The following is a 25,656-nucleotide window of genomic DNA, read 5'->3' as shown; positions in this document are numbered from 1 at the left end:
TTACAATGGGTGAATAAAACACAAACGAGTTGTGAGCTTTCAAAGCCGCCCGGAATTCCTTCTGACGCGACGTCCAGCTAAAACGGGTTTTATTGTTGAGGAAGAATTAAGTTGTGTTCGATAAAGCGACGAGCCGGGAATGTGCCGCTGGTCCCGCCTCCAAATAATCCGCTTTTTTATTCATATTTGAAGGACTAACTGAAGACAGGGACGTTTTTACCAAAAAACGAAAACCAAAAACCAGCCTTTTAAATATAGAAATTCAATATGACTTTAAACGTGTGCACACACACACACAATATATAAATATACACACACACACACACACAAATATATATATATACACATACACACGCACCTCTCTCTATATATATATATATATACACACACACACATTTTATATGTATGTATGTGTGTGTATATTATATAAATATAAATAAATTATATATATATATGTGTGTGTGTGTGTGTGTGTGTGTGTGTATATATATTCTATAAATATAAATATGTGTGTGTGTGTGTGTGTATATTTATTATTTATTATTAAATAGCTGTGATGCTGGCAAGGATGAAAATGTGACCTCAGATGCATTCCAGACGGATTAGTCAGGTGCATCTGTAAAAAAAACAAAACCCTGAGGAAATATGGGCCCACGAATAAATGACAGACAAGGAGCAATTCTGGCCAGAGCAGTTAAGAGAAGTTTAAGATCGCAGCTGGGCCGAGGATCTAAAACATTGCATCTGACATGATTTATGGATCGATGGACTCGGCAGGGCCGTGAGAAGAAGCCTCGTGACGTATAACGTCTCTGAACGTCTTCTGTCCGGCGGAGTCTGTCCGTGGTGGTTGGACTGGAAGCGCCAGCTACATGGTTGACGGAGACAAAGTACGAATCGCGAGCATCCAGTGTGGTGCAGACGGAGGAGCGCAGGCATTTGGTGGAAATGGGAGAAAATATGTAGGATAATGAAGGCCATCGTTTTACAGAACACAAAACTGCTCAGCCCAATCCAAATAAAAGCTGTGGCGTGGTAATATGGCCGCACAGGCGTAATGGTGGCCGCACGGATGTAATGGTCTCTTTCACACTTGAATGGCGCACTTCGTCACACAATGCAGGGAGATCACACGCGGCCTGCAATGCAGGACCCATTTGGCTTCATTTGACTTTATTCCACCAATGAAAATCCCCCTCAAGCAGAACAGCGCAGGAGACCCGCAGATTGGAGTGGGAGGCCGAGGCTTGTCCAACTCCAGGCCCCATCTAAATTCCTCCAGATTAAACAGCGGCAGGAATAGGGGGGCCGTCCTCGGCTCTTCCTCGCCACAATTTCCGCGAGGCAGCGAGGCATTTCCCAACGGAGTCTCTCTGAACAATCAGGCCGGAGGTTCGCCTGGGAGCGTAACCTTTGGAAGAAAACAATCCAGAAGTTTGATGGCCTTTATGGTGACACGCATGGAGACATCCGCGTATTTCCATGGCATTCAGGCTCAGATTTGCTATCTGCATGCCAGTGCAGGACAGGAAAGAACGTCTAACGTTGTGATAAAGAAGGGAAAGACCTGAAGAAGTGCGAGGAGAGAGGTCTGAATATAGATAATATAGATACTGAATCATTTTTGTTACTACTGAAAACGGGAAAAGACGCACATGTGCTGTTTAAGCCCAGAACTTTTTTTTTTATTATTGCTCCATTTAGAGCTAATACGCGGTAGCTGGTGCACTTCAGCACTGGACAGAAGCGCTCCCAGCCCGGCGGCCGAACGCGCAACTCCGCGACAGGCGCCAGTCGGCCAACTAATTTCCGCGACAGTCGAACGCGGAAGTGCGACGAGCTCTCACCGCGTCGGCGGAAAATCGCTTTAAAACAGGTACGTTCGAGCCCGCTGCCCGCTCCCCGCTCCCGGTAGCGGCCGGCGGCCGGTTCGTGGGGGAGACGCGCGGCGTGGGAGAAAACGCGCCGCGTCGGACGCGGGAGACGAGCCGCGGCCACGGCCACGTGCTCTCGGCTAACCGGCCGCTAGCGGTTTTTTTTTTTTTTTTTTTTTTTTTACTTCGCGCACATTCCGCCCCGCACACTGTACACACGTACGTCGAACCCCACGCTCCTCCGCTGTTCCACGCCGTGAACGTACAGTCCAAACGCGGGACACGCGTGTGTGATTGTGGTCACCCTAGTGAAACACGTGGCGTCGAGGAAGGATCACGAGTACAGTGTGCGTGTACAGTAGGATACCAGTCACAGGTTATAACAGGTTCTCTCCTTTCTGTGTGTGTGCGTGGTCGTTTTCACGGTGTAATCATGCAGGACTCGTCAGAGCCGAGTTCGTGTCGAGCTGGAAGGTAGTAGCCTAGTGGGTAACACACTCCTACTCCCAGGTTCAAATCCCACTTACTACCATTGTGTCCCTGAGCAAGACACTTAACCCGGAGTGTCTCCAGGGGGGGACTGTCCCTGTAACTACTCTCTGGATAAGGGCGTCTGGTAAATGCCGTAAATGTAAAAGTAAGGACACTGTTCATGTGGTTTTTTTTTTTTTGTGTGTTTTTTTTTTTCAAATCATTGTGCTACACTGCAGCACAGCACATGGTGACACAACGAAATGTGTCCTCTGCTTTTAACCATCACTCCTGGTGAACAGTGTGCAGCCACTACTGGCGCCTGGGGAGCAGTGTGTGGGGACGGCGCTTTGCTCAGTGGCACCGTGGCGGCTCAGGATTCGAACCGTCAACCTTCCAGTTATGGGTCCGTTTCCTTACCCCACTAGGCTGCCACTGTCCCTTCCAGGCGAATTGGCCGCATGAGAAGGTTCTGGAGACGCTGTGACTTCTAAGCAGTTCAAGGGGGGGGGGGGGGGGGGGGTGTTTCGTATCTATATTATAAGTTAGTGTTGCAGTATTTTTATTTGGAACGTGAAAAGTTTTGCTTTCTGCGTGCCAGTGCGTGGCAGGAAGTAACATCTAACGCTGTGATAAAGAAAGGAAAGACCTGGGAAAATGCGAGAAAAGAGGTCTGAAGGCAGACGATGGGTTTCCTGCTGGAAAAAAAAATATTTCAACCGCAATTTAAATCCAGAACTTTTTATATTATTGCGTTTAGGAGTAATAAGTGGTGGCTGGTGCTGGTGCAGCTGAGGCGAGGTCAGCATAAGGAGCAGGGTCCCTACCGCCATTAAAATCCTGGATAAGGTGTAGAAAACCGGCGCAGGCCTGCAGCATCTGTGCCGGCTTTACGTAGGGAGCCGCGTCACGGTGCTGCGTGTGTTGCTTCCACGCTCCAGCTCCTCCCCGGACGCGCGTCTCCTTTTAAAAGTCTTGTAAATGTACAGCTGATGATCCGAGCCGGAACGTGATGGAGCCCGTTTCACTTGGAGGAAGTAACGCTGGTGTTCAAGTTGAGCTTTTCAGGGTTGTAATAGGTTTAGTTTAAAGGTCCCCTATCATGAAAATTTCACTTTGAGATAATTTAACATGGTGATGAGGTGTAAAGAGTGCTTTGGCCATTCGGCTTCACCATTCAGAGAGCAGCAGCCCAGACGGTCAGATCTGAAATTTCTCTCCTCATGTTGTCATAGGGGGAAAGGTTACCTTCTCATGCTTTGTCCGCCCAGGCAATTCCCTCAAAAATGAACTCACCAAACCGTCATGGCTTCCAGACATGAATAAAAATTAATTTTTTGGGGGGGAAATGGCAACATGACTTCCTGTCTGTGCCAAACATCGTTGTTGGTGAATGGTGTTGGTGACGTCATATCTGCGACTTCTATAGGCCGCCCTCCTCCTCATTAGCATTTAAAGCTGCAGACACCAAGACTGCACATCCTGGCAAATGGATCAAAGTGGCTGTGATTCTGCACCACAGCTGACTTTTGGAGTTTTGAAGTGACTTCAGATACCATATTACGGGATCAATAAGACTTTTAACAATTTTCTGGTAAATTTGACTCATTTACATTTACATTTCCAGCATTTATCAGACGCCCTGATCCAGAGCGACTTACAATCAGTAGTTACAGGGACAGTCCCCCCCTGGAGCAACTTAGGGTTAAGTGTCTTGCTCAGGGACACAATGGTAGTAAGTGGGATTTGATCCTGGGTCTTCTGGTTCATAGGCGAGTGTGTTACCTACTAGGCTACTAGCACCCTCTTTAAGATATATATTTTTTCACATTTACACAGGAATTTCAGAGAACATATGGTTGTGGAAGAGCCCTGAAGGAGGCCACAGGTGCATTATCTGGGTTATGAAATCAAATTCGCTGGACACGTGTCCTTGTTTTCTCTTGTCATCTTCAGTAATTGCGGCTCACAAGCGAATAAATGCCCCCGTGTGTAATCTTTGATCATGACTTGATATACAGAACGAACCATCCCTAAATACAAATGTTTTTTTTCTTCTTCTATATTTTGTCAAGTTTGCCAGGACGGGAACACCAGCAGTGAAAACTGAAAACTGATATGCGAATTAATCTCGCAGCAACTATGCAGTTGCTCACCAATGTCAATGCTTGTAACTGTCTTTCACTGTATTTGCATTTGCATTGGAATAAAACGATCATAATTCAATTATAAATCAGAAGCAGGTAATGGAAACAAATTATCCAAACACAGGATCACATAATGATAAAGAACGTGCTTAATCACAATAAAATAAGTAACATGTGTGTCAAATATGTTATTACTATTACAGCAAAATTGTTGCTTTTGATTTTCATGTATTATCCATGTAGTAGCAGGTGTAATGGGATAAATGGCATTTTTAAACCAAAAAAAATTGCTGCACTGCTTGCCCAGAACCAGTTTTAGATGATTATGATGACAACTGCCATCCTCTCCTCTGACAGGGTGACCACCTCAGGATGTTGTCAGACTATCAGGGCCTTGAAGATTACGAGAACGAGGTGTACCGCGACCAGGAGGAATGCGGGTCCACGTCGGAGTCCGAGAGCGAGCTCCAGTTCAGACTTTACTCCCAGCTGCACTACACTTCTCAGCCGCTGGACCAGAGCTCAGGACAGGGACTGGACATAGGTGGCCGGCAAAAGACCAAGCAGACTTTGGATCACCCCTCTCAAGAGGTCATCGCAATTGATTCTGGGACCGATGTCATCACAGTGTCTGACAACACAGAAGATGATGACGGCATCTGCTCTCTTAAATGTCACAGGTCAAGACACAAGGGAGGAGGTCAGAGACTCAAAAGTGCTTTTGTAAATCCTGCTGCTCCACCGTCTGGCTCTGAAGGGAGGCACTCCTCCCCCATTGAGGTCATTGTGCTGGATTCTGAGTCTGAAGAAAGTTCTGGTCCAGAACCTGCTTCTAAATGTATGGACGACTCCAGTTCGGACTCCAGCTCGGACTCAAGTTCAGACTCGGAGGGCATTGACAACTGGATGATCCTGGGCAGAGGAAGCCAAGAAGGAGACAAGAACATTGTGCTAAACCTGGAAGGAGCAGAATTGAGCATCACAGGTATGTTGAAGGTCTACCTGGGGTTTGAGTGATTTGGGTTTTTTTTCTGCCTCAAATTGGCAAAAACAGATTTTTTGGGGGTATAAGAAAATTCAGAAATTCAAATAAAAACTGCTGAAAGGTGCAATGTGTGAGGGTTTTAGTATAAAACAAGAAGATGTCCTTGTATTGTGTTGCAGAAACTTAGCATGGTAATAAATTAACCAGCAGCCGGCCCTGTAGGGTTAAGTCCGCCCTCAGTACTGCCCTGGCGAAGGCACCCACCACTCCTCTCTGCCACCTGGTACTGTCCTAGTACTGTCCTAGTCCCTGTAATTACTGATTGTAAGTCCCTTTGGGGAAAGCTGTCTGATAAATGCCATAAATGTAAATGTACAACTTAATATTTCTCAAATGAAACCTTTCCTGAACTGGACACTCCAGTCAATTCTCAATTACTGATTTCTTGCCATAGAAAAAACAAAGCCGTACAGTCAGTCCATACTGCAAAATGTAAAGGTAAAACAGAATGCAAGAGAAGTGTTTGAGAACATTCAGCATTTAGGAAAAACGAGTAATCAGGGTCTGATCTTGTCTACTGAGTGCAGGCTGCTGCTGCTGCTGCTGTTGTAGTACAGCGATCTGTTGTGAGGCATTACAGTGCAAGCATAAGAATCAACTGAATAAATCACTCACAAATACTATAGGTTGTCAGAGCTTGTTAGTTATCCTTCTTTGTCCTGAAATTTATCATTTGTATACCCATAAATTATAATTTTTTTGCAATTAACGTTTTTTGGTGCATTTAATGAATAAATCGTAGTTATACGAATAAACAGTTTTGTGTGCAGCATTGCTACATTTCTCAGTTTTTAATACATTTTATGCAATGAAATTTTCATTTTTCTTGCTTTTAATTTAAAAAAAAAAAATCCTCAATAATTGTTGTTAAGGTGAATGGGTCAAATTATTCAGAAGAGAAATAAAATCAATTATTATTTTCGCCAAAAGCAAAATTGTGCCATAATTTTTTGTAGCACTACATTTAACAATATAGACAAACACTGTGACTGTCCTGTAGCATTTTATGAAATTGGAGATTCTGTGTTATTTTTAAGATGAGCTGAAGAGACTTTCAGAGCAGGTTACTAAGACAGAAGGCCCAAAAAATAAATAAATAAATAAATATTTATTTTTTTATGAGACCCTTTAACAGAAAAACATTAAGAAGTTCTTTTTAAGACTTTAGTCATAAGTTTAGCTTAAGTTTGTGTTTCGTCTGGCATTGTCTATTTTACACTTCTTTTGGCGTTTTTGTGTGTGTTTTTGTGTGTATGGCTAAGTGAAGGTTGAGCAAGTCCAGGCCAAATATGAATCTCGCTGTACATGCACATTGTACTATGTTGTCAAGAAGGTGCCGAAGCCGTGCACGCGCGATGTAAAGACTCTGGAGATCTGTAAATACAATCTCAGTGTAATACACCTTGCTCCGCAGCTCCAGTAGCGGTAAGTGACCTTAACAGCGTTCGTATCGTTAGAAGTAGAGGTGTTTGGGTTTTAAAAAGCGTAGCAAAACTCCAGTCATGTAATTGTAAATTGATTGCGGAAGTAGTACTTTCTGCTTTTTGCCTGCGTGGATGTGAGGAGATTGGTCTTAAAATACATTCACAATGATTATAATTACTCTGTTTCATGAGTGAACTCTGAAAAGATTTATTTATTTATTTATTTTTAAAAATGAACTCAGATCTCAACTGGTCCTTTTAACGTTAGCTAAATCACTATCAGTCTATATCAATTAGACTTACATTTTGATAAAACAGTAACGTGACATTTTGCTTGCAGTGTTTTACATTTGTCTAGCAAGCAGCCGATGAATAATGAACTAATTAATTCAAAATGATGTTTCAGAAACGCACATTTGACTGGTGGCTACAGTACCATGAATAAAATGCGCTCATCATGTTAATGTGGACTCCGTTTTTTTTATCAGTTTATACTCACAGGCGGCCCAAGTGAGTTTGATGGGTGGAGTGATGAGGTTTAATCACACAAATGAGAGAAAATGTCTCAGCAAATCTCTGAGGATCAGCACATTATTTAACCTGCAGCCTCAGCAGATCCGCCCTCGCTTCTCCTGCCATCTTTACTGCTCTCGCCCACATTCTCTCTGCACTCCTCCATCCCGTTCCCCGACTCATTCTCCTGCTTCCCTCTCTCATTTGAATTCCCTTCGCTGTGAGTTCCGGACCGCACTGTTTCTGCTAGAGTGGCCATGCTGCACTGTCTCACATGGAGGTGTCTGTGTGTGTGTGTGTGTGTGTGTGTGTGTGTGTGTGTGTGTGTGTCTTGGTGCCTTCCCTGGGCCTTCCCTGAGCTGGTGTGTGTTCTGGATGGGTGGGGTGTAAGTGCAGATGAGAGAGACGAGCAGAGCCCCATGTAAAGGGGTGAGGGGGGATAAGGAGAGAGGGCTGGCCCCACCACCCCTCTCTGATCTCTCAAGCTTGGCATCCTTTTCCTGACTGTGTGTGTGTGTGTGTTTCAGGATGGCTTTAGGGGTTACTGGGTTAAGTGGTGAGGCCAGTATGAGGAAGAGTGTGTGACAGACAACGATGTACAGACTGCAGATGATGTTAACCACAGAGACGTATACAATATGTATAAAATACATAATGTAAATTTCCCACTTGTGGGCCTAATAAATGAGATCTTTTATTGTTACATCCTGGAATAGATGAAGGCACCTGACTTTTAGCGGTCAGGACTTCCATGAGCTCTTTAAAATATACAGAATTTCTGTGGTGCAACGTTTTCTTACCTTGGCCACACCTCCAAGGAGTGGCTTGTCACGATACTGAGATTTCAAACTCGATACCGATATTTTTGATATTACAGAGGGACAAAAAAAAAAAATTTTTTTCAAAAATAAATCAATAGTATTTTTAGAATATTTTTAATAGTCAAAACACCACACACATATAGACAATAAATAAATAAATGAATAAATGAAAAAAAAATGTACGTATTTTAATGTTTTTGAGCTTCTCATGAAAAATATATGCAAATATATTATAATATGTTGTGAAATTATATCATTGTAAAGTGCCAGAGAGAAGTATAGAAATATACTCTTATAGTTAATTAACTTCAACAGTAAAAATATTTACTTTACTTCCCTCTCAGAACTCGTATAATGCATATAGTTCTGAGTGATTGTCTTTCAAATGCTTTGCCAAATTTGAGCTGCTTTGTTCGCTTTGTGTGCTTTGATAGCAACAACTTTGAAACATTTTGTGCAAATTGGCTCGTCCACATCTTCTGGTTTCCCCTGTTCATCTCATACCCGAAATCGCCAGGAACCGACTCCGGAGGGGGTGCGCCGGCTCCGTGATTCGGAGCTTTGTATAGTCTGTGTTTCCAATTATACTGATCGTGCTAAGCTGTTTTGACGCTGTGACGGAAATTCTTCCAGACAGTCCTCCTGCTTTTTACCTTTTCTAGCAAGCTTGGTGCTGCAGAACTAATTCTGGAGCTGCGTCCGCCCGCTGCCATGTTTAAAGTACGTCTCTCATGTAAACATTGGGTCCTCCAGGTAGCCGGCGGAAGGGCTGCCGCTGCAATGCCTGTTGAAAATTGTTGTAGTGTGCAAGAGATTTCTGGGCAGATGCAAAACTGGAATTTCAGCATTGGTACCAGTGGTAATTAATATCAAAACCAATAATACATTTTAACATTGGTTAATATCTGAGAGAGAGAGAGAGAGAGAGAGAGAGAGAGAGAGAGAGAGAGAGAGAGAGAGAGAGAGAGAGATATATATATATATATATATATATATATATATATATATATATATATATATATATATATATATAAAATTATTTTTATTTTTTTTTACAACATTAGTATATAGGTGTATGTTTTGTTCACCCTTTGATCGTAAAGCCAGAGTTAACATAAGAAAGGAGACCGTGAACCTCCTGAATCAAAATCTGTGAGGGTTTTATGGGGTGTAAGTGTGTAACCGTAAAGATGGCACCTCGCCTGCTTTATAGTGACCAAGCCAGGTACAAAATACAGTGGTGGCCAGTCAGTGGTTTATGTAGATTGGAGCCTGGTCCTGTTAAACCAGGGTATATGGCGTTGCCAAGATGGACTTGCTGGAGTTGTTGGCCCGGTGGGGTGTGTTAATAAAGTTTATAAAAGCTTTTAATGAACCATCTGGTACGGGAAAAAATGAAATCTGACTGGTATTGGTTGAATGTGAAACCCTCGTGTTCCATCGTGGACTGGCGGTGGAAGTTCTGTTTCGTCGCTCCACGTACCTGTTGAGTAGAGTGTGTGCCCGTGCGCGCGTAAGCCTGGGCGTGTGTGTTCAGCACCTGCGGTCGCGGCGTTATCTGCTGCAGACGACCTGACTGAGTGCAGCCCGGTGGGCAGGAGGAGGGCAAAAAAAAAGAGAAGAAGAAGAAGAAAAAAAAACAATCCCTCCTGGTGATCCTATTTGTTCTTACAGTTCAGTGGAGGGGGCCGACCCTCCATCCCCGGGGCAGAGGTGGTGATTGGGTCGGAGTGGCAGTTCGGGTGTTTCTGTGTGCATGTGGGTGGCTGCGGTGGCGGTGGGGGCTTATGATCGTAACAGCAGCCACTTGGAACAAGGAAGGAAAATAAGGGCTTTCCAGAAAGAAGAATGAGAAAAAGAATGAGGTTTCGGGTGCAGGCCTGTTGCTGCGGCGGGGTGGGGGTGGGGTGGGTACGGGGCTTAAACTTGAATTGAAACTGTGGAACTTTGTTCAGTGGTCACCCTCTCCTTTAACTCCCTCCTCCCTCCCTTTTCCCTTTTTTTATCTGGTCATGGTGTGTGAGCATCAAACTTTGTTTTTGGCTGTAGCCTCGACTCCCCGCTTTAGGCCCAGATAATGCGCCCGTTAGCCGAGCTGCTGCCGCCACCATCGTTGCTACAGAGTGTGTGTGGGTGTGTTGGGCCCGACACACGAGTACAGGGTGAGGTAAGACGGTCTTTTTTTTTCTCCGCCATGAATCCATGAGCAGTTGAGGACCAACACTCTACATGTGGATTCACAAGGACTGAAGTGTGAGCTCTTCTCTTCTCTTTCTCGCTTCTAAAAAGAGATTGTGTGTTGGTGTGATGACGTGTGAGTTTTAGACCATTAATATAAATGACCCCCCCCCCCAGGAGAAACTGTAATTTACTAAACGTGGCTACTGTCATTCATGTGTGTGTGTGGGCTGTTCAATTGGTCCCATTTACGTTCCTTTTGGAGAACATTGTGAAATGTACAGTAAACTGTAAGGTTAATCTTAATCATTTACAGCAATTCAGTTTTGAGGAAAAAAAAAAAAAAACAAAATGCAGGAAATTCCCATAGACATTATACTGACACGGAAAGTTGGAAAGGGAGGGCGAGAGAGATCTAGAAGTGCGGTGCCATAATGTGCTTTTTTTTTTTTTTTTTTTTTTAGGGTGCCCACTCTTTGTGATTTTTGTGGTGTGTATGTGTGTCTCTTATCTGTGCTCCCCAGTATGCCACACCCTCTTACCACAAACTATGTTTGAACAGACAACACACACACCCTGCATAATTGTGAGTTTGCGTATGGATGAATCAATGAGAGTAAGAGGCCGTTTGTTATATCCTTTATTTGGCCTGATTAACGGGGTGGCTTTAATCAAAGCATGCAAATGTGATGAATTTCATTTCGTGTTCATATGTTGGGTGTGCTGTCGCGTTGGATGGTCTGTCTGCCTACAGAAGCATAGATGCTTAGTTGTGATTGCGGAACAACATTTATTGGCCCTTTTTTTAAATTTACAGCGGAAGCATAAGACATTCTCTGGTTATATTAGGCGAATCTGAACTCTGCTGAATGTGTCTGACAGGCAATAAGCGACTGTTATTTTTCCTCTGCAAATAAGTAATTCCTGATTATAGTGGCCGCTGTGTGTGGTGCGGCTTCATGCGCGGTTGGGGGTAGCAGGTCCTGGTCACGCTGACTCGATGGGGACCTGTTCAGTTGTGTGTGTGTGTGTGTGTGTGACTTCATGGCAAGCATCCATACCAATTTCATACTGCATGACCACAGTCTGATTCTGATTGGTGGAAGGAGAACCAGGCCACCATTCCAACTCTTGGATTAAAAATGTGCTCGGTTTACGTTTGTTAGTTGTAGTGTTGATTATTGAGATTATTATTTTTTTTTTCAATAAAATGTAAATATGATGTAACTGTAGCCTGCACTTTAGCGCTAAATGTCATTCAGCAATTTGAATTAGTTATATTTTGTGTTGTGAGGAAATCAATACTTCGGCCAAGCCAAGTTTTAGGTTTATTTGGTTGTTTATTCTGTGCTCTTTGACCATTGTACATTGCTGGACAAATTCAGTTGCGTTTTTATTTCGAGCATGTTGGGAGTGTTTCGAATGAGTTGGGAGAAACTGTTTAGCGAAAGTGTTGCAGTCTGATGTGGCTTCTCATTGTATGAAAATTCAGTGTTTGCCGGAAAGCCTCAAAAGACAGACATCTGGGAGTGCTGCAGGTGCTCATTTGGTTCGGCATGAATGTGCGTCCAATTATAGCTTGTTTGTGTGGGCCCTTTTCTGATAAATCATAGGCAAAAAAGAAACCAAAAAAACATTTCACACCCATTTCCCCTTTCTGAAGCAAGCCCTACCTGAGGTTTAGAGGAAGTAGTGGCCTGTCAGAGTACACTGTTATAAAGAGGCGCTCCGAAGCTATTTACAGCCTTGCTCCGTCTGTAGGGGCAAAAGAGTAGAATTCTGAAATCGCGCCTGAGGCCACTTTCACGTTTATTTCCAAACCGGACGGAAACCCAGGAAACGTCAATAAAGGCATTGATCTGTGGATAAACGCGATGCACTTCGCGTGACATGAAACTCTAGAATTTTTAAATAGTGAATTAAAATACACGCTCCCAAAAATTCAATTTTTGACACATTGCTGTGTCTTGTATTTTTTCCTCTTTTTAAAATAAATTTTCAGGGACACTGGAGCCATCAGTCTGTTCCAGTAGCGACAGTCTCCCCCTCCTTCACTGTCACCAACACTTCTGTGCCACAGAGGAGACAGACCATAAAACGAAGGGGGAAAAAAATGTCAATTACAATTACCAATAAAAATCATTTTAATTAAGCAATCATTTAATATGAAATCAAATTATCACCACGAAGACTGAGGACAGAGCCACCCTCATGAGACGTTATTAATTATTTTCGTTCCTCCCTCCTTCCTTTAGGAGAAACTTTCATTTCTTCTCCTGGCTGGTCTAAGGAGTGTTGCCCTTGGTTTGGGACTTTGGGCTTTATTAACTGTTAGCCCAAGGTGGTGTTTTGGGGTAGGGAGGGGGGATCAGAATATTAATATTAGTTTGGAAAACAGTGGGATGCGCAGAGATCTGAAGGAGGAGTGGAGAATAGTCACAAACTCTGCCAGTGTGGAGATCTGAAGGGGCTGGTCTAATGAGCCCACCAGGAATCGGGCCTGACCCGGCAGGAGAGTAAAGGAAACGTGGAATAAAATTCACTCCTCCATCGTCCCCTTTTCTTTCCATTGGTTTCCCTTTGCAGCAGTATGTTGATTACAATGATCATGAAGACTGGTGTTCATGTTAATCGGAAGGGTTCTTCTCCCAGTGTTCCGTGCAACACAGCTGGCATCAGTACTGCTTTTCCAATCAAAATTCCTGTCAGACCTCCAAATATGAGCAGTGCCTACCAAGAATTTTGGAATTTTAAGAACTCTATAGTATCTTTTTTCTGACCTGAAGGAACTGAACGTCGAAGCTCTTGGATTAACTGGGTCAGACAGACTCCCTTACACCTTGTTGTGTTTGTGGTGTGTGTGTGTGTCTGTGTCACTGTCAGTAATCTTACTGGTCTCTTGGGGGACCTTCTGGAAAACAGCATCAGGCTATTCTTGGGTTCTCCTTTGCATATACAGGGAGCTGTACACAATGGGAAGTGTGTGTGTGTGTGTGTGTGTGTCCAGTTGTACTCTTGACTGTTTAACTGTCAACAAACAACTTTTTTCTTGTAAAAAGGAAGGCTGGTAAAGAAGGACTGAATGAACCTACCAAGTTTATGTGTAGTACGTACTTACTGCTATTTGCTGCTATCGACTGCGAAATAAAATGAAAAACACACACTGCGAGGTTTCACAATACAATTTTTTAATCAATTTGATCAATTTTATTACAGTCTTTTCAACAATGTGTAGCTCTAGGTGTAGGAAAAAGAATCATACGCTGATTTGAAAAGAAAATTTAGTCTATGCACAGATGGCAAACTACTGTACTTGGATTACTGTACTTAAATTGGTGGTTTGCTGATATTGCAGAAAACTTTTGCAATGCCGGTGATATCTTTTGGGGTGAATTTAGCAGAAATTCATTCGAATTAATTCGTTTTTTATTGTCTCACATATGACGCCTGCAAGTTTTAAATGAGGTCAGATCACTTTGTTCATAATATCCTTAATAATATTTGATGTTATTCTATCTGTAATGGCAGCTATGCCTCGCTCGAATGAAACAAGTTGACATTAACACACTGAAGGTGTTTAGTTTCAGGATATTTTACTGTTATTGAGTTTGGGGATAACTCCTAATTATCATAAATAACATTCAGTCCCTCTCTCGCTATAGATTCCCGCTTTTCCCCAGACTATGGAGGGGAAAAATTGAAAAATAATCCCAACGAGATCTCAGCAATTCAAATGAGGAGATTCCCGTTTGATCCATATGGATTTGAAATATCAACTGCAACCTTGGAATTACATGGAAATCCATGGTGCAGCCAAGTCGAGTTGAAATTAAATGAGCTCTTTCTATTGGTTTATATATATATATATAAATAAAAACTTAAGTAGCAGTTAATGTCATTTTTTTTTTCTTTCTTCTCTTCGTTCTCATTCCCCGCACCTGAATTGTTATTGGCCCGTCGGTGGAAGCTTTTCTCTTTTATCTCCCCGATAGTGGCTGCGATGTCGCAGGACAGCGTATTGGCATGTGCCCATAAATACGTAAACAGTCAGCGCTTTCCGAGAAAATATGAAGGCTACTCTGGTAATACCCGCGATAAGTATTAGCTATATAATGAAATGAGTACGGGGGAGATGAGAAAAGCAGTTCTATTTGAAAGCCGGAGCCGAAAGCGAAGCGCGTTTTAGGGTTTTTGTTTTTTTTTCCTCCACCTGAATTTGTGATGTCCTGTGGTCAGAAACAAGAAGGCTGTTCTAATGGAACGATTTCAGCATGGCAGGCTACTGTGGAATATTGGGGACGGACGTCCTCGGCGCTCTTGAGTGGAGAGTGATCAATGCTAATTGGTTTGGACGGAGGTGCTTGGCTTAAGCGAGCTGTCGGGTCGGTGCGGTGGAGAACTGGAGGCTGTTTACCTCCGCGTATTTATTCATGGGTTGGCCGCCAATCTTTTCATTTTGTCCCGCCCCGTCCCTTTTCTCTGCTCCCCTGTCTTCTTTTCAGAGCGGCGTGGAGAAAAGGAGTTGGCGGGGGGGCAGGAAACGTAATCCTGAGTGTTTAGTTGGTTTTCGTGGCTGGGGAAAGGCGATTGGTTTCTCTCTCTCTGAGATCGAAGGCATTAGACAACGCTCAGGTGTATTAAAATAGTCCTGTTGTTCATATAAATACACTAATTCAGTTTGCCATTCCACAGCGTGTAATAGGATTTTCGGCTTGATGAAGAGGAGGCTCAGCCGCTGGCCTTTGTTCTTGCCGAAATGTGAAGGGGTTCTTAGGAAACTTTGCGCTGAGAAGTGAAATCCGTTTCCCCAAAATTAAAGTGGTACCTGCTGCTGCGTGTACTAAAATAAGCTAATAAAAGCTTTTCCAAATGTCCAAGTCTCATTTGTTATCATTTTATTTATTTATTTTTAAAATATGCTTAAATCATTATATATATTTTTCCTTTTTAAATCCTCTTACTGATTCTAGTGAAATAAATCCAACATGTTTGTTTGCTGTGTTGGAATTGAAATTTAGTGGACCGGCTTTGGCCGTTGAGGGTCAGTTTCCTGTTCATGGATTTAGACTGGTCCTAAACGGATTCTCATTTAGTCTCGGACTAGGATTTAATGCACGGAGGGAAAACAGACCAGGTCTGTGCAAGTGCAGCTGGTGCATCGGGGTGTAAAATCCACATTCAGGCGAGCCATAAAAAGACATTCTGTGACCGTGATATCCCCGCATTGAATTTTTGATTTTATGTGATGACAGCTCATTTCTGAGATAAAGGTACGTGAAGAGTGAGAGAACACGACGGACTGACTCCCTGGTTTCACCACCACCTCTTTATTCTGCTTTTGCCTCGTTTTTTTTTTTTTTGTCCCATTCTTTATTTATTTATTTTTTAACAAATTTTTTTCCCCCTTTCTGTTTGTGTCTCTCATTACCCCCCTTACCTCCCCCTTGCTCCCCTTTTCCACCCAGCCATGGCTTTACCATCTGTCTCATGCCCACCCGTTCCTGTTTCATCTCCACAGCCTCCTGACGTCTCGCGCTGTAAGATGTTGAAATATTTTGAATGTGCCGGATTTAATAGGATTAGGTGATTAATACACTTGAAATGCAGGGATTACATCACCGTAATTTCTGGGGTAAAGTTTTACACCACTGTCGCTCTGATGTTTGTCTATACGTTGTCCATGCGAGTGGGGGGGGGTTCCACCTGTTTCGGCTCCACCTCCCAGTGCAGGGTTAGGGTGGACTACAGTAAGAGTTGGGTTGGGTTTGGGGGTGGGTGCTTGAAGCCATTTTATTCAATTACCCTGATGGTGGTGGCATTTTCTTGTGTGTGTGTGTGTGTGTGTGTGTGTGCGTGTGCGCGTGTCAGGGTGGGATTATTCTGCATTTTCAATTTGTTGCAACCTCCATCACAGAGTGCAGGCTGAACAGGGTACCCCCACCCCTTTACTAACACGCGCACACACACACCCACACACCCCTACCCTCCTGCGGGCCTCTCACCTCACTGCTGCCTGATAATACAGCATTATGGTAAACTCCTCTTAATGACAAATTTTTAATTTGGTGAGCCTGCCTTTCTCTCTCTCTCTCTCTCTCTCTCTCTCTCTCTCTCTCTGTGAGTAATAGAGAGAGAGGGCTAATTACAGACAGAGATCAGACCCCCCCCCCCCCCTTCAGTGATGGTGGTGGTGGTGGTGGTGGGGGGGGGGGGGTGTAGCTGATTAATGATGCTATTTATCTGCCTTCATATAATAACAATAATAACAATCATGAAAATTCGATCTGCCCCTAAGCCTGATAGCAGCGCTCTCCCACAGGAAAGAATTCATCACAATGAAATTGAAGTCGCAACTGAGTGGTTTTATTAAAATATTTTTTTTGCGGGGGGCAGGGGTGGTGTTCATGTGCCTTGTGTGTGTATGTGGGTATCATGTGTAGCTTTCTGGCAGATAAAAATATTAGTTGGGAAAATGTGGTGAATAAATAAATATTTTAATAATAATATTGCGTGTGACATGCCTAAGATGTTGGCAGGGCAGTTTTTTGCCATCTCGGCTTATGACAGTGAGACGAGTGAGTTTACCTGAAGATGCACAAAACAGGAAAGTTCTCTCCAGGCTGAACTGGGTGTACTCGGTTAATCCAGGAAGGGAAAAATAAATTAATGTATCATAGCTGGTAGGTGAGAATGATTTTTGGACTGCAAAACATATGGATTTTTACTCTCCTGTAATTCAGTCTGGTGAGTGTTTATGGTCCTGAAACATTTAAAATCTTGAATGCACAATAACAAAAAATAACATTAAAACAATAAAAGATCGGGGACAAGTATAAAATGGAGAAACGTGGCGATGTGTCCTTATGTTTGATGTTCTCCTGGCATGGGTCGCAGTAGAAATATCAAATACCAGAGCATTTTATGGTTTTATATTAAAGCATTTCCGTGCCGCCATTGACCTTTTCTTCTATCTCTTGTAAAGACGCTGTAAGTGGGCTGGTTTTTTTTTGCGCCTCATTCTCTCCTCTGCCATTTACCCATCTGTTGTCCTGATTGGTCCATGTGTTTTCCGTGTGGTTGCCATGCCTTGCCATGCCGGGATGTAATTGGCTTCCTCTACATGTCTTGCTGTGACAGCGGCTTTGACGGACCGCTTTGGCCACCTGCCCTTCTCTGCCCGGGTGCCTGCGGGCCTGTAGGGTCTGCGGTGCCCGCTGTTTGCCGTGTGGCTCCACGCCAGGCTGACGGATGCTGCTGGCCTGGTGGCCAGCTTTACGCAGGCATGTAGACATGCTGTAGTGGCTGGGTGGCATGGTGAAACTCGCGTGTGTGTGTGTCAGTGATGGGTACAGTGTGGCTTGGCTGGCATCAGCAGAGGGATTTCCTGTACAACTCAATTGACTCGGACCCAGCGAGCTGCACCTCCAGGGCACAGTGGTGAAGAGCTCTGAGGGTGTGAAACGTCAGGCGACATACAAACTTGTACCTGGATCACCATACCTCTCTCACCATCACACACGCGCGTCTGCGTCCGTCCCAGAGGACATTGACCAGTCAGGTTACTTATGCCTGCTGTCCATTGTTGAGATAATGTAGTCTATTTTTTTTATTGATTTTAAAGGTAAACAAGGCCTCGGATAAGAGTTCACATCATACCAGGTCGTTGTTTTAACATTAAGCCTTAAAGCACAATTATGTGAAGATCCTCACAACATGAGAATCTAGGGCTTGGTTTTATAAAAAAAAAAAAAAAAAGAGAGATATTTTTCATTGTAGTTGGACCACCTCGCTTTCCTCAGCAGCTCTGTGGACACTGTGTGTTTTGAAGGACAATTCTGTTGTTGGCGCGTTGGGGTTCGAGTTGTGGGTGTCCATGGCGATTGAGTTATCAGAGTAAATCCATTTTGTTGTGGCGCAAACATGAAGAAGGAGCATGAAATGCAACAAAATGAAATGTGGCGACTTAATCCATAATGGGCCTGCACCTATTGATCTTGCAGACTGTGGTCTGTGTGTGTGTGTGTGTGTGTGTGTGTGTGCGCGCTCACAGAGGAACACACTACTTTTTTTTTTTTTTTTTTTTTTTTACACAGGTTTTTTTTAGCATGAAGGTTTTTAGATTTCTGATTACGGGTGTTTGGTGGTGCAGAGATGTAGATTAAGGTCATATCTCTTTTTAACATGCATGACACCATGTCCTCGTAATAATAAAAAAACGGTGTGGTGTGTGTTTGTTCACTCTTTTCAACAGAAAACCATCACACTTCTGTGTGTGAGGAAGCTGCTGTCATAGTAACAAAGCTGCATGGAAAATCTCTGCTGTTCAGCAGAAAACTTTATTTTTCACAATTTCTCACATTTTTCAATTCCATGAAATCTTTACTTTTAATCAGGGAACATCTTAATTTTTGTCTTAGTTATAGTAATAAAACTGGCTTTAAATTTGTTTCCTAGAGTCTTTGTTTGTTAAATTTGGCTTAACTATGACACATTCTCCCATAAAGGTTCTTCCATAACATAATTAGGAATTATTTGTTTAAGATGGATATTGGACCACTAATATTAATAACAAAAACATTTTTCGTTTGCTACTTAAGTTTCTGGATAAAATGTGTTCTAGGTACATATGATTTCATGCTTCATTTCAGGTCAAGTACAATTAAATAAAATAAAAAAGAAATAATACAAAATAAAATAACAAGGAATTTGACTTGATGTACTTGTTTCTGGTAGTAATAATAATAATACATACATTTTAACTAACCTACTGATAAATTATCGGAATTTAACCACGGTTGACGGCGCTGGAGGACTTACGGCCGGTAAATTTCCCCCGTAAATTGGTTTTAATCCTCTGTGATGGAAACAGGCACTCGGCCCCTGATTCTCCGACTGGTGCAACCCGGTGGCTTTCGTCATCATTTCATGTTGCGTGTTCTGCCACAACATGCCGACATGGCGGCGGCGCACGGCTCTGATTCTGCAGCGCTGCGTACAATCGCGCCCCGGCGCAGCTTGCTGCCACCTTTGTTCTGTTCTGTTTCAGCAGCGTACGAGTTGAGTTGAGGGGTTTGGGCTACCGTTCAACCACTCGCACTCGAACCTGCGTGCGTGCGTGCGTCCACTATATTTATACATTGTCTTTTTAGCACAAGAGCACTGAGAAGCCAAACTTCCACAGGCATAGTGTGACGGTGAGTGTTGTGAAGACGGCGTGGATCAGTTCAGTGGATAGGTGGAGGGGAAGAGAGTGGTGTGTGTGTGTGTGTGTGTGTGTGTGTGAGAAGCAGATTAGGCTGTGTGTATGGCTGTGGTAATGTATTTGCTCTCTGGTCCATGTCCTGGTTCTGTGGGGAGGGAACCCAGAGAGGCGTTGACCCCTGTTTCCACATCCGCCTTCTCGCTGCTGTACATCTGTACCCCTGTCTGTGTCTGTCTGTCTGTCTGTCTGTCTGTCTGTCTGTGTGTGTCTGTCTGTCTGTCTGTCTGTCGTTGTGAGGCATCATTATTTACCCCTCACACACAAAAACACTCCTGAAGTGTTTAACCTCCCTGACTGGAAGTGCTAAAGAACAGGGATTATGTTACAAAGCTGTGATAGCGATGCCCCTCTGTCTCTCTCACTCACACACACACACACACACACACACACACACACACACACACACACACACACACACACACACACACACACACAAACCTCTATTGTTATGTATGACTTTGCTAATAATTCGGGGTGTGTATTGTATAGGTGTCGGCTTCTTCCGCTTGCTTTTGTGATGCCTAGTCCTTTAACAGCTGAAATTAAAAGCATCGGACAAAAGCTCCTGGTTCTGGACTGTGTGTGTGTGTGTGTGTGTGTGTGTGTGTGTGTGTGTGTGTGTGTGTGTGAGAGAGAGAGAGAGAGAGAGAGAGAGAGAGAGAGAGAGACAGAGACAGAGACAGAGACAGAGACAGACCTCTGGCCTGCTTGGTTAATCGCAGCATCACAGAGGAAGGGGGTGTACGAAGGTTGGGGTGTGCTGTAGCTTTGATGTGTTTTGGGGTTCATGCTGCCTGGCTACACTTGAAGAGGGTTGTCAGGGGTTACCGACAGGATTTGGAGTCCCCGCGTGTGTGTGTATGTGTGTCGGGGCCACAGGGGGAATGGTGAAAAACAGGGCTGGGTCTGTACCACGTCTCCGCCGCGTGTACGGTTCTGTTTGCATCTCGAAGCGGGCCGCTCGAAGGCCCGGCGAGTCGAGGCGGCCCGCGCCGCGCACCAAACAGGAAATGCGTCTCACTTAACTAAAGAAACGGCGTCTCCCTCCCATCAGCGACAGCCGCTCCCGTCTCCAGAGAGGTGGGCGTTCACGCTTAATTAGCCACACGTACAGATCGGCGCTGCTCTCCCGGGCCGGCGACAGGCGGCTCCACGTCCCTCAGACTGTTAGTCAGCTGGAATACATTAGCCTAAAGAGGCCCGCAAAACGTCCCGCCCGCCGCCACGCAGCCTGTTTATTTCCCCTGCTCACATTTAATTAACGTACCTGAGAGACAGACAGGTGGCATCTGCCCTCCTTCAGGTCCTCTCCCGCTCCTGCTCCCGTCTTCATCTCGGGCAGGAGGCAGCAGGAGCAGCGTTGTGGCCTGCTGAAAAACGGGGAGTACTAGTTCCGCTTCCCATCTCTTTTATTTCAGCATTTAATGGGGACCAGAACAATGCGGGTGTGGGGTCACTGGGGACGCTTCGTTTTAAAACCTCAGACATGCCCGTTGGGCTTGTGGACTTCATACATGCATATGTTCTTGTGTGTGTGCAGTTTGTGTTTTGTCTGAAGAATTTCTGTTTCTGTCTGTAGTGTATATGGCCTGTGTGCTTGGACTGCCGCGTTGCGCGTGGAGTTATCAAGTGTACAAAAACGGGGCCGGAAAACTGATGCACGGGACATTTTGATAACACAAATTACTTTATTCCCAAACTAGTGGTCAGAACTATGAAAAAGAGTGACCTGTACGTAGTACTTGTCGTGCGTTATTACTGGGTACTTCAATATAAAGCTATGACAAAAGCCATGCAAGCAGTTTGAAAACTTGCCATGTGATGCACGGGACACAGAAAACTAGTCTCACTTTTTAAAATCAACTTCCACAATAAAATTCTGTGAACTCTATTAAGCATTCAGACATCTTTAAGAAGCAGTTGAAAACCCACTTGTTTAAAAAGTATTTCAGACGAGTCTAACACACACACACACACAGCCCAATTTAAAAAAAAAAATAATAAATTAGTCTAGCACTAACAATTCCCTCGCATGTTCTTGTCCTGACAAGTTAGGCCTTATCGGGGCTCTTAGTTTTGTAACTCAAAATCAATAGAAACCAAATGAGAATTGCTGGTGTCTTCCTCTTGTAAGTCGCTTTGTATAAAAGCGTCTGCTAAGTAAAGTAAAGTAAAACTATTGCACCAAATATTTCAATGTATAAGCGGTGTTCAACACTTCAATGAAATGATGTTCATAAAATATACACAACTAAAATGACCAAGATGGTGTGAAACACGGGACAACAATGTCACTGGTCTAAAAGCTACGCGAGTGCTGTTAAGTTTAACATATGATAGCCAGGACTAAGAGTTAAAATGTGGTGCACTGTATGCGTCTTTTAATCAAGCCTGATGCACTATTCAATATAACATATAGAAACTGAACTTTGGGTTATGATAACAATTTGCTTTGAGTTTTTAATTGAAATTTGTGAAGATTTTACATCGCGAGAGGTGTCTGAAAATGTCTGTATTACCTTCAGTTTTCTATACATTGATATTAAATGATGCTCTACATTATCTGAATAGCCATCTTAAATATTATGACATGTTAAAGTGCATTTATTACAGAAATCTTTTTAGCATTTTGGTTTAATTTTACAGAGAATCGCCCTATATTTACTCAACCCCTTTCAACTACAACTGTGTTCTGCAGTAATTTAAATTTCTCAGTTGCCAAACTCAATATGCTTAACAAGACACATTGAAACAGAATAATGTGCAAGGTGGTTAGCGCAAAGGTAGCTGACTTGCGTTTGGTGCTAGTCCCAATAAAGAAAGAGTTGAAGATTTCCCTCTCACCTTACTACGACAAATGGATCAGTGGAGTGGAAGCCATATTTGATGAAAGTGATCAAAACGATGGATAATTAACCAGAGACAACTGTGACTGATGTCCTGATGAGACCCCCATGAAGATGTCAGGACAGATCTTGGCTGCAAACAAGCTGCTTTATAAATGCCCCTAACTGAAATGGGGCTCACTTTGCTAATAAACGCCTTTTCATCAGTCTCTACAGTAGATACTCATAATCTACTCAGTCCTGATTCACAGCCATGGCAATGACCCTAAAGAGCCATAACCGTTACACGCTGATTTTATTTTTGTCATTGACACAGCGTTCATTGCCACGGTTAAATTTGTTGATTATTCAACCATCGTCATTTTGGTTGAAGCGACTCTCATTTTGGTTATTTTTGTAGCATCCAATATCGTTACATTTATCAGCATAAACCAAAGAGATGATTTCTTATATTTTGTACCTTGGTTATTGCTTAAGTCCTATCTTAAAAAATGAGAATAGGAGAAGTCAAATTTGACTGACTTGATAAGCTGTTTGGTACGTCCTAATGCTGAATTATTTTAAGAAATGAATGCAATTACAATCAAAAGTAAACATCTGAACAATGGGCTTAGCAACAGTACGCAACAATACAGGGATAATAAATCAGAATGGTTGAAGTTATCCTCATATGTATGGCGTGTTATCCAATGTTCTTTTAAACATGAATGTTAAGCGGAGGGCTCAGACTCGCTTTATTACGGGTCACTGCTCTGTCAGCATAGGGGTGCAAGATGGGGATGTCCCCTTTCCCCGTTTTTAAATTTTTTTTTTTGCCTTTGTGGTGGAGCCTGTTGCTATAGCAACAACAACATTTTCGGGTCTAATGAGAGGAGTGTATATTTTGTTACCTCTTGCTGTTTTCTTGTTAGTTTAGATTTAGATTATGTTAAAAAAGAAAATGGGAAATATAGTCAGTTAATATTTTTTCTATTTTCTATTTCCAGACATTTAATCTGAAAAATGTACGCAAATTCAGCCAACCCCTGTGAATTCTGTGCAAAGTACAATTTTTGTAAAAGTACAAAAAAGTGCCTACTAGGCATGCCCACATGTAAAAAAAAAAAAAACAGGAGTATGTTTAATCTTCTACTCCCATTAGAGAAAACGTTGATTTATTGAATTTATCTGAATGTTTACATATTCATGCATGTGGTCACCGATGGGGTACAGTCCACTGGATATCACTTCACAATTCACACGTGTGGCTGAAATGTCTCATATTTACTGTAGTTACTGTTAAAGACTGTTTTATTATCACAGGAACAAGTTGCCTTTTTTTGTAAAGGAGATTTTGTTATTCAAGCTCCACATGTCCGTGTTTTCATTATTGTTTATAATAGTTTATATATGATGTTAGAAAACAAGTTGATTTTATCAGTATATTTATATTAAATCTAAACATTAAGCAGTATATTTTAAGACTGCAGTAATTTGTGTGTGTGCGTGTGCGTGTGTGTGTGTGTGTGTGTGTGTGTGTGTGTGTGTGTGTGTGTGTGTGTGTGAGAGAGGGTAATTGTGAGGTGTCATGCAGCTGTCTGGTGTTGTGGTAACTGTCCCTTGGCCTCAAGAGAAATTATTGGTTATAAATAATCCCTCTTTGGGGAGTGGACCTTCCTCACTCTCTCACACAGGCCCCAAAATACTGTTCACATATTCCCAAATTTACATATGACCATATGTTACATATACACACACACACACACATTTACACCCTTCTGCTTACCTTGATGCATTGTGGGTAGAATTCACTGTTTGCTTGTTTGCGCTTGTTTCCACAGATGAAGATGACGATCGCCAGTGGCAGATTTCAAACAAAGACAAAGAGGTAACACACTCCTACACACACACACACACACACACACACACAGTCCTGAAACAGGAGCTTTTATCCACATTAGCATTATACATATGTCCAGTAAGTGGTCCTCTGGTCTTGTACCTTCTATAAGAGGGCTTGGCCCTGGCCTGAATAAAGTGTCTTTTATAATGTTGTTGTTGGACACTTCAGCACATTGAATGAAACCATTCTCTGCAGGCTTCTGTCAGCAATAAAGGCCCAGGCCCCAGGAGAGTGTTGAACCGCTACTACGCTGACAAGAATGTGACCTGCCGCCTCTGCAACAGGACCGGTCACCTCTCTAAAAACTGCCCCCAGCCACAGGTACCTCAGGCCAATCGGCCACAGCCCCCCAACACCCAAACACGTGCCTCACACAGGCCACTCTGAACCGACTACCCCCTGCTACACTGAAACCTGTCCTTTCCCCTCACTCTCGTGTGTGTGTGTGCGTGTGTGTGTGTAGAAACTGAAAGTGTGTGTGCTGTGTGGAGAGGCAGGTCACATTCAGTCGGAGTGTCCGCGGCAGTTCTGCTCTAACTGCTCCATGCCGGGCCACTGCTTTGACGAATGCCTGGAGCGGCCGTACTGGCATAAGCAGTGTCATCGCTGCGGCATGATGGGACACTTCTACGATGTGAGTATGTGTGTGTTTATGTTTTGTGCGTTTCTCTCAGTGTGTGTTCTCGGCAGTGTGTGTGTGTGTGTGTGTGTGTGTGTGTGTGTGTGTTCGTCCCCCAGGCTGCTTTCTCTCTCATTAGGACTGACGCTTCACAGGCCATGAGTGTGACACACGCTCCACTCGTCACCCCCCAACCAGCAGCACTCCTCCTCCTCAGAGAGGGCGAAGGGGGAGAACAGACGGAGAGAGTGGCTGATAACAGAGTAAAGATGGAGCCAGGCACAGGTGGAGACAAGAGGTAGTTAAGAGAGGAAGAGGAGGAAAGAGGAAGAGTCGTCCTGGAACCCCTGGCAGTACAGAGGAAAAGACGAGAGCCACGAAGTTACCAAGTTAACGGGGTTTGACGGACAGCGATGAGACTCGAGTGCCGTGTGCGGGGTTTATCCTGAGATTCTCTTATGCCACCTACAGTGCTCCTTTCTTCACACCCTTTGTTTTTTTTTTTTATTTACAGCGTTTACAGGGGTAAAAAACTTCATGAATTTGTACAATTTTGCCAAAGTTGACACTACAC

General features: G+C 43.4%; 1 protein-coding gene across 1 annotated transcript in view; it reads left to right on the top strand.

The window, feature by feature from the left end:
• Positions 1-1,806: 1,806 nt before the first annotated feature.
• zcchc7 (zinc finger, CCHC domain containing 7) overlaps positions 1,807-25,656 on the top strand; it is a 35,227-nt gene continuing 11,377 nt past the window's right edge. Inside the window, exons 1-5 of the mRNA XM_028975062.1 lie at positions 1,807-1,876; positions 4,850-5,477; positions 24,402-24,448; positions 24,659-24,784; positions 24,927-25,097. Coding sequence (XP_028830895.1) covers positions 4,865-5,477; positions 24,402-24,448; positions 24,659-24,784; positions 24,927-25,097 — 957 coding nt within the window. The 5' untranslated portion in view covers positions 1,807-1,876; positions 4,850-4,864. The remainder of the gene's footprint in view (positions 1,877-4,849; positions 5,478-24,401; positions 24,449-24,658; positions 24,785-24,926; positions 25,098-25,656) is intronic.

Source organism: Denticeps clupeoides, chromosome 4 (genome assembly GCF_900700375.1).
Source record: "Denticeps clupeoides chromosome 4, fDenClu1.1, whole genome shotgun sequence".
Taxonomy (NCBI): Eukaryota; Metazoa; Chordata; class Actinopteri; order Clupeiformes; family Denticipitidae; genus Denticeps; species Denticeps clupeoides.
The sequence above is the reverse complement of the archived record's forward strand: the minus strand, read 5'-3'. Positions and strand labels throughout refer to the sequence as shown.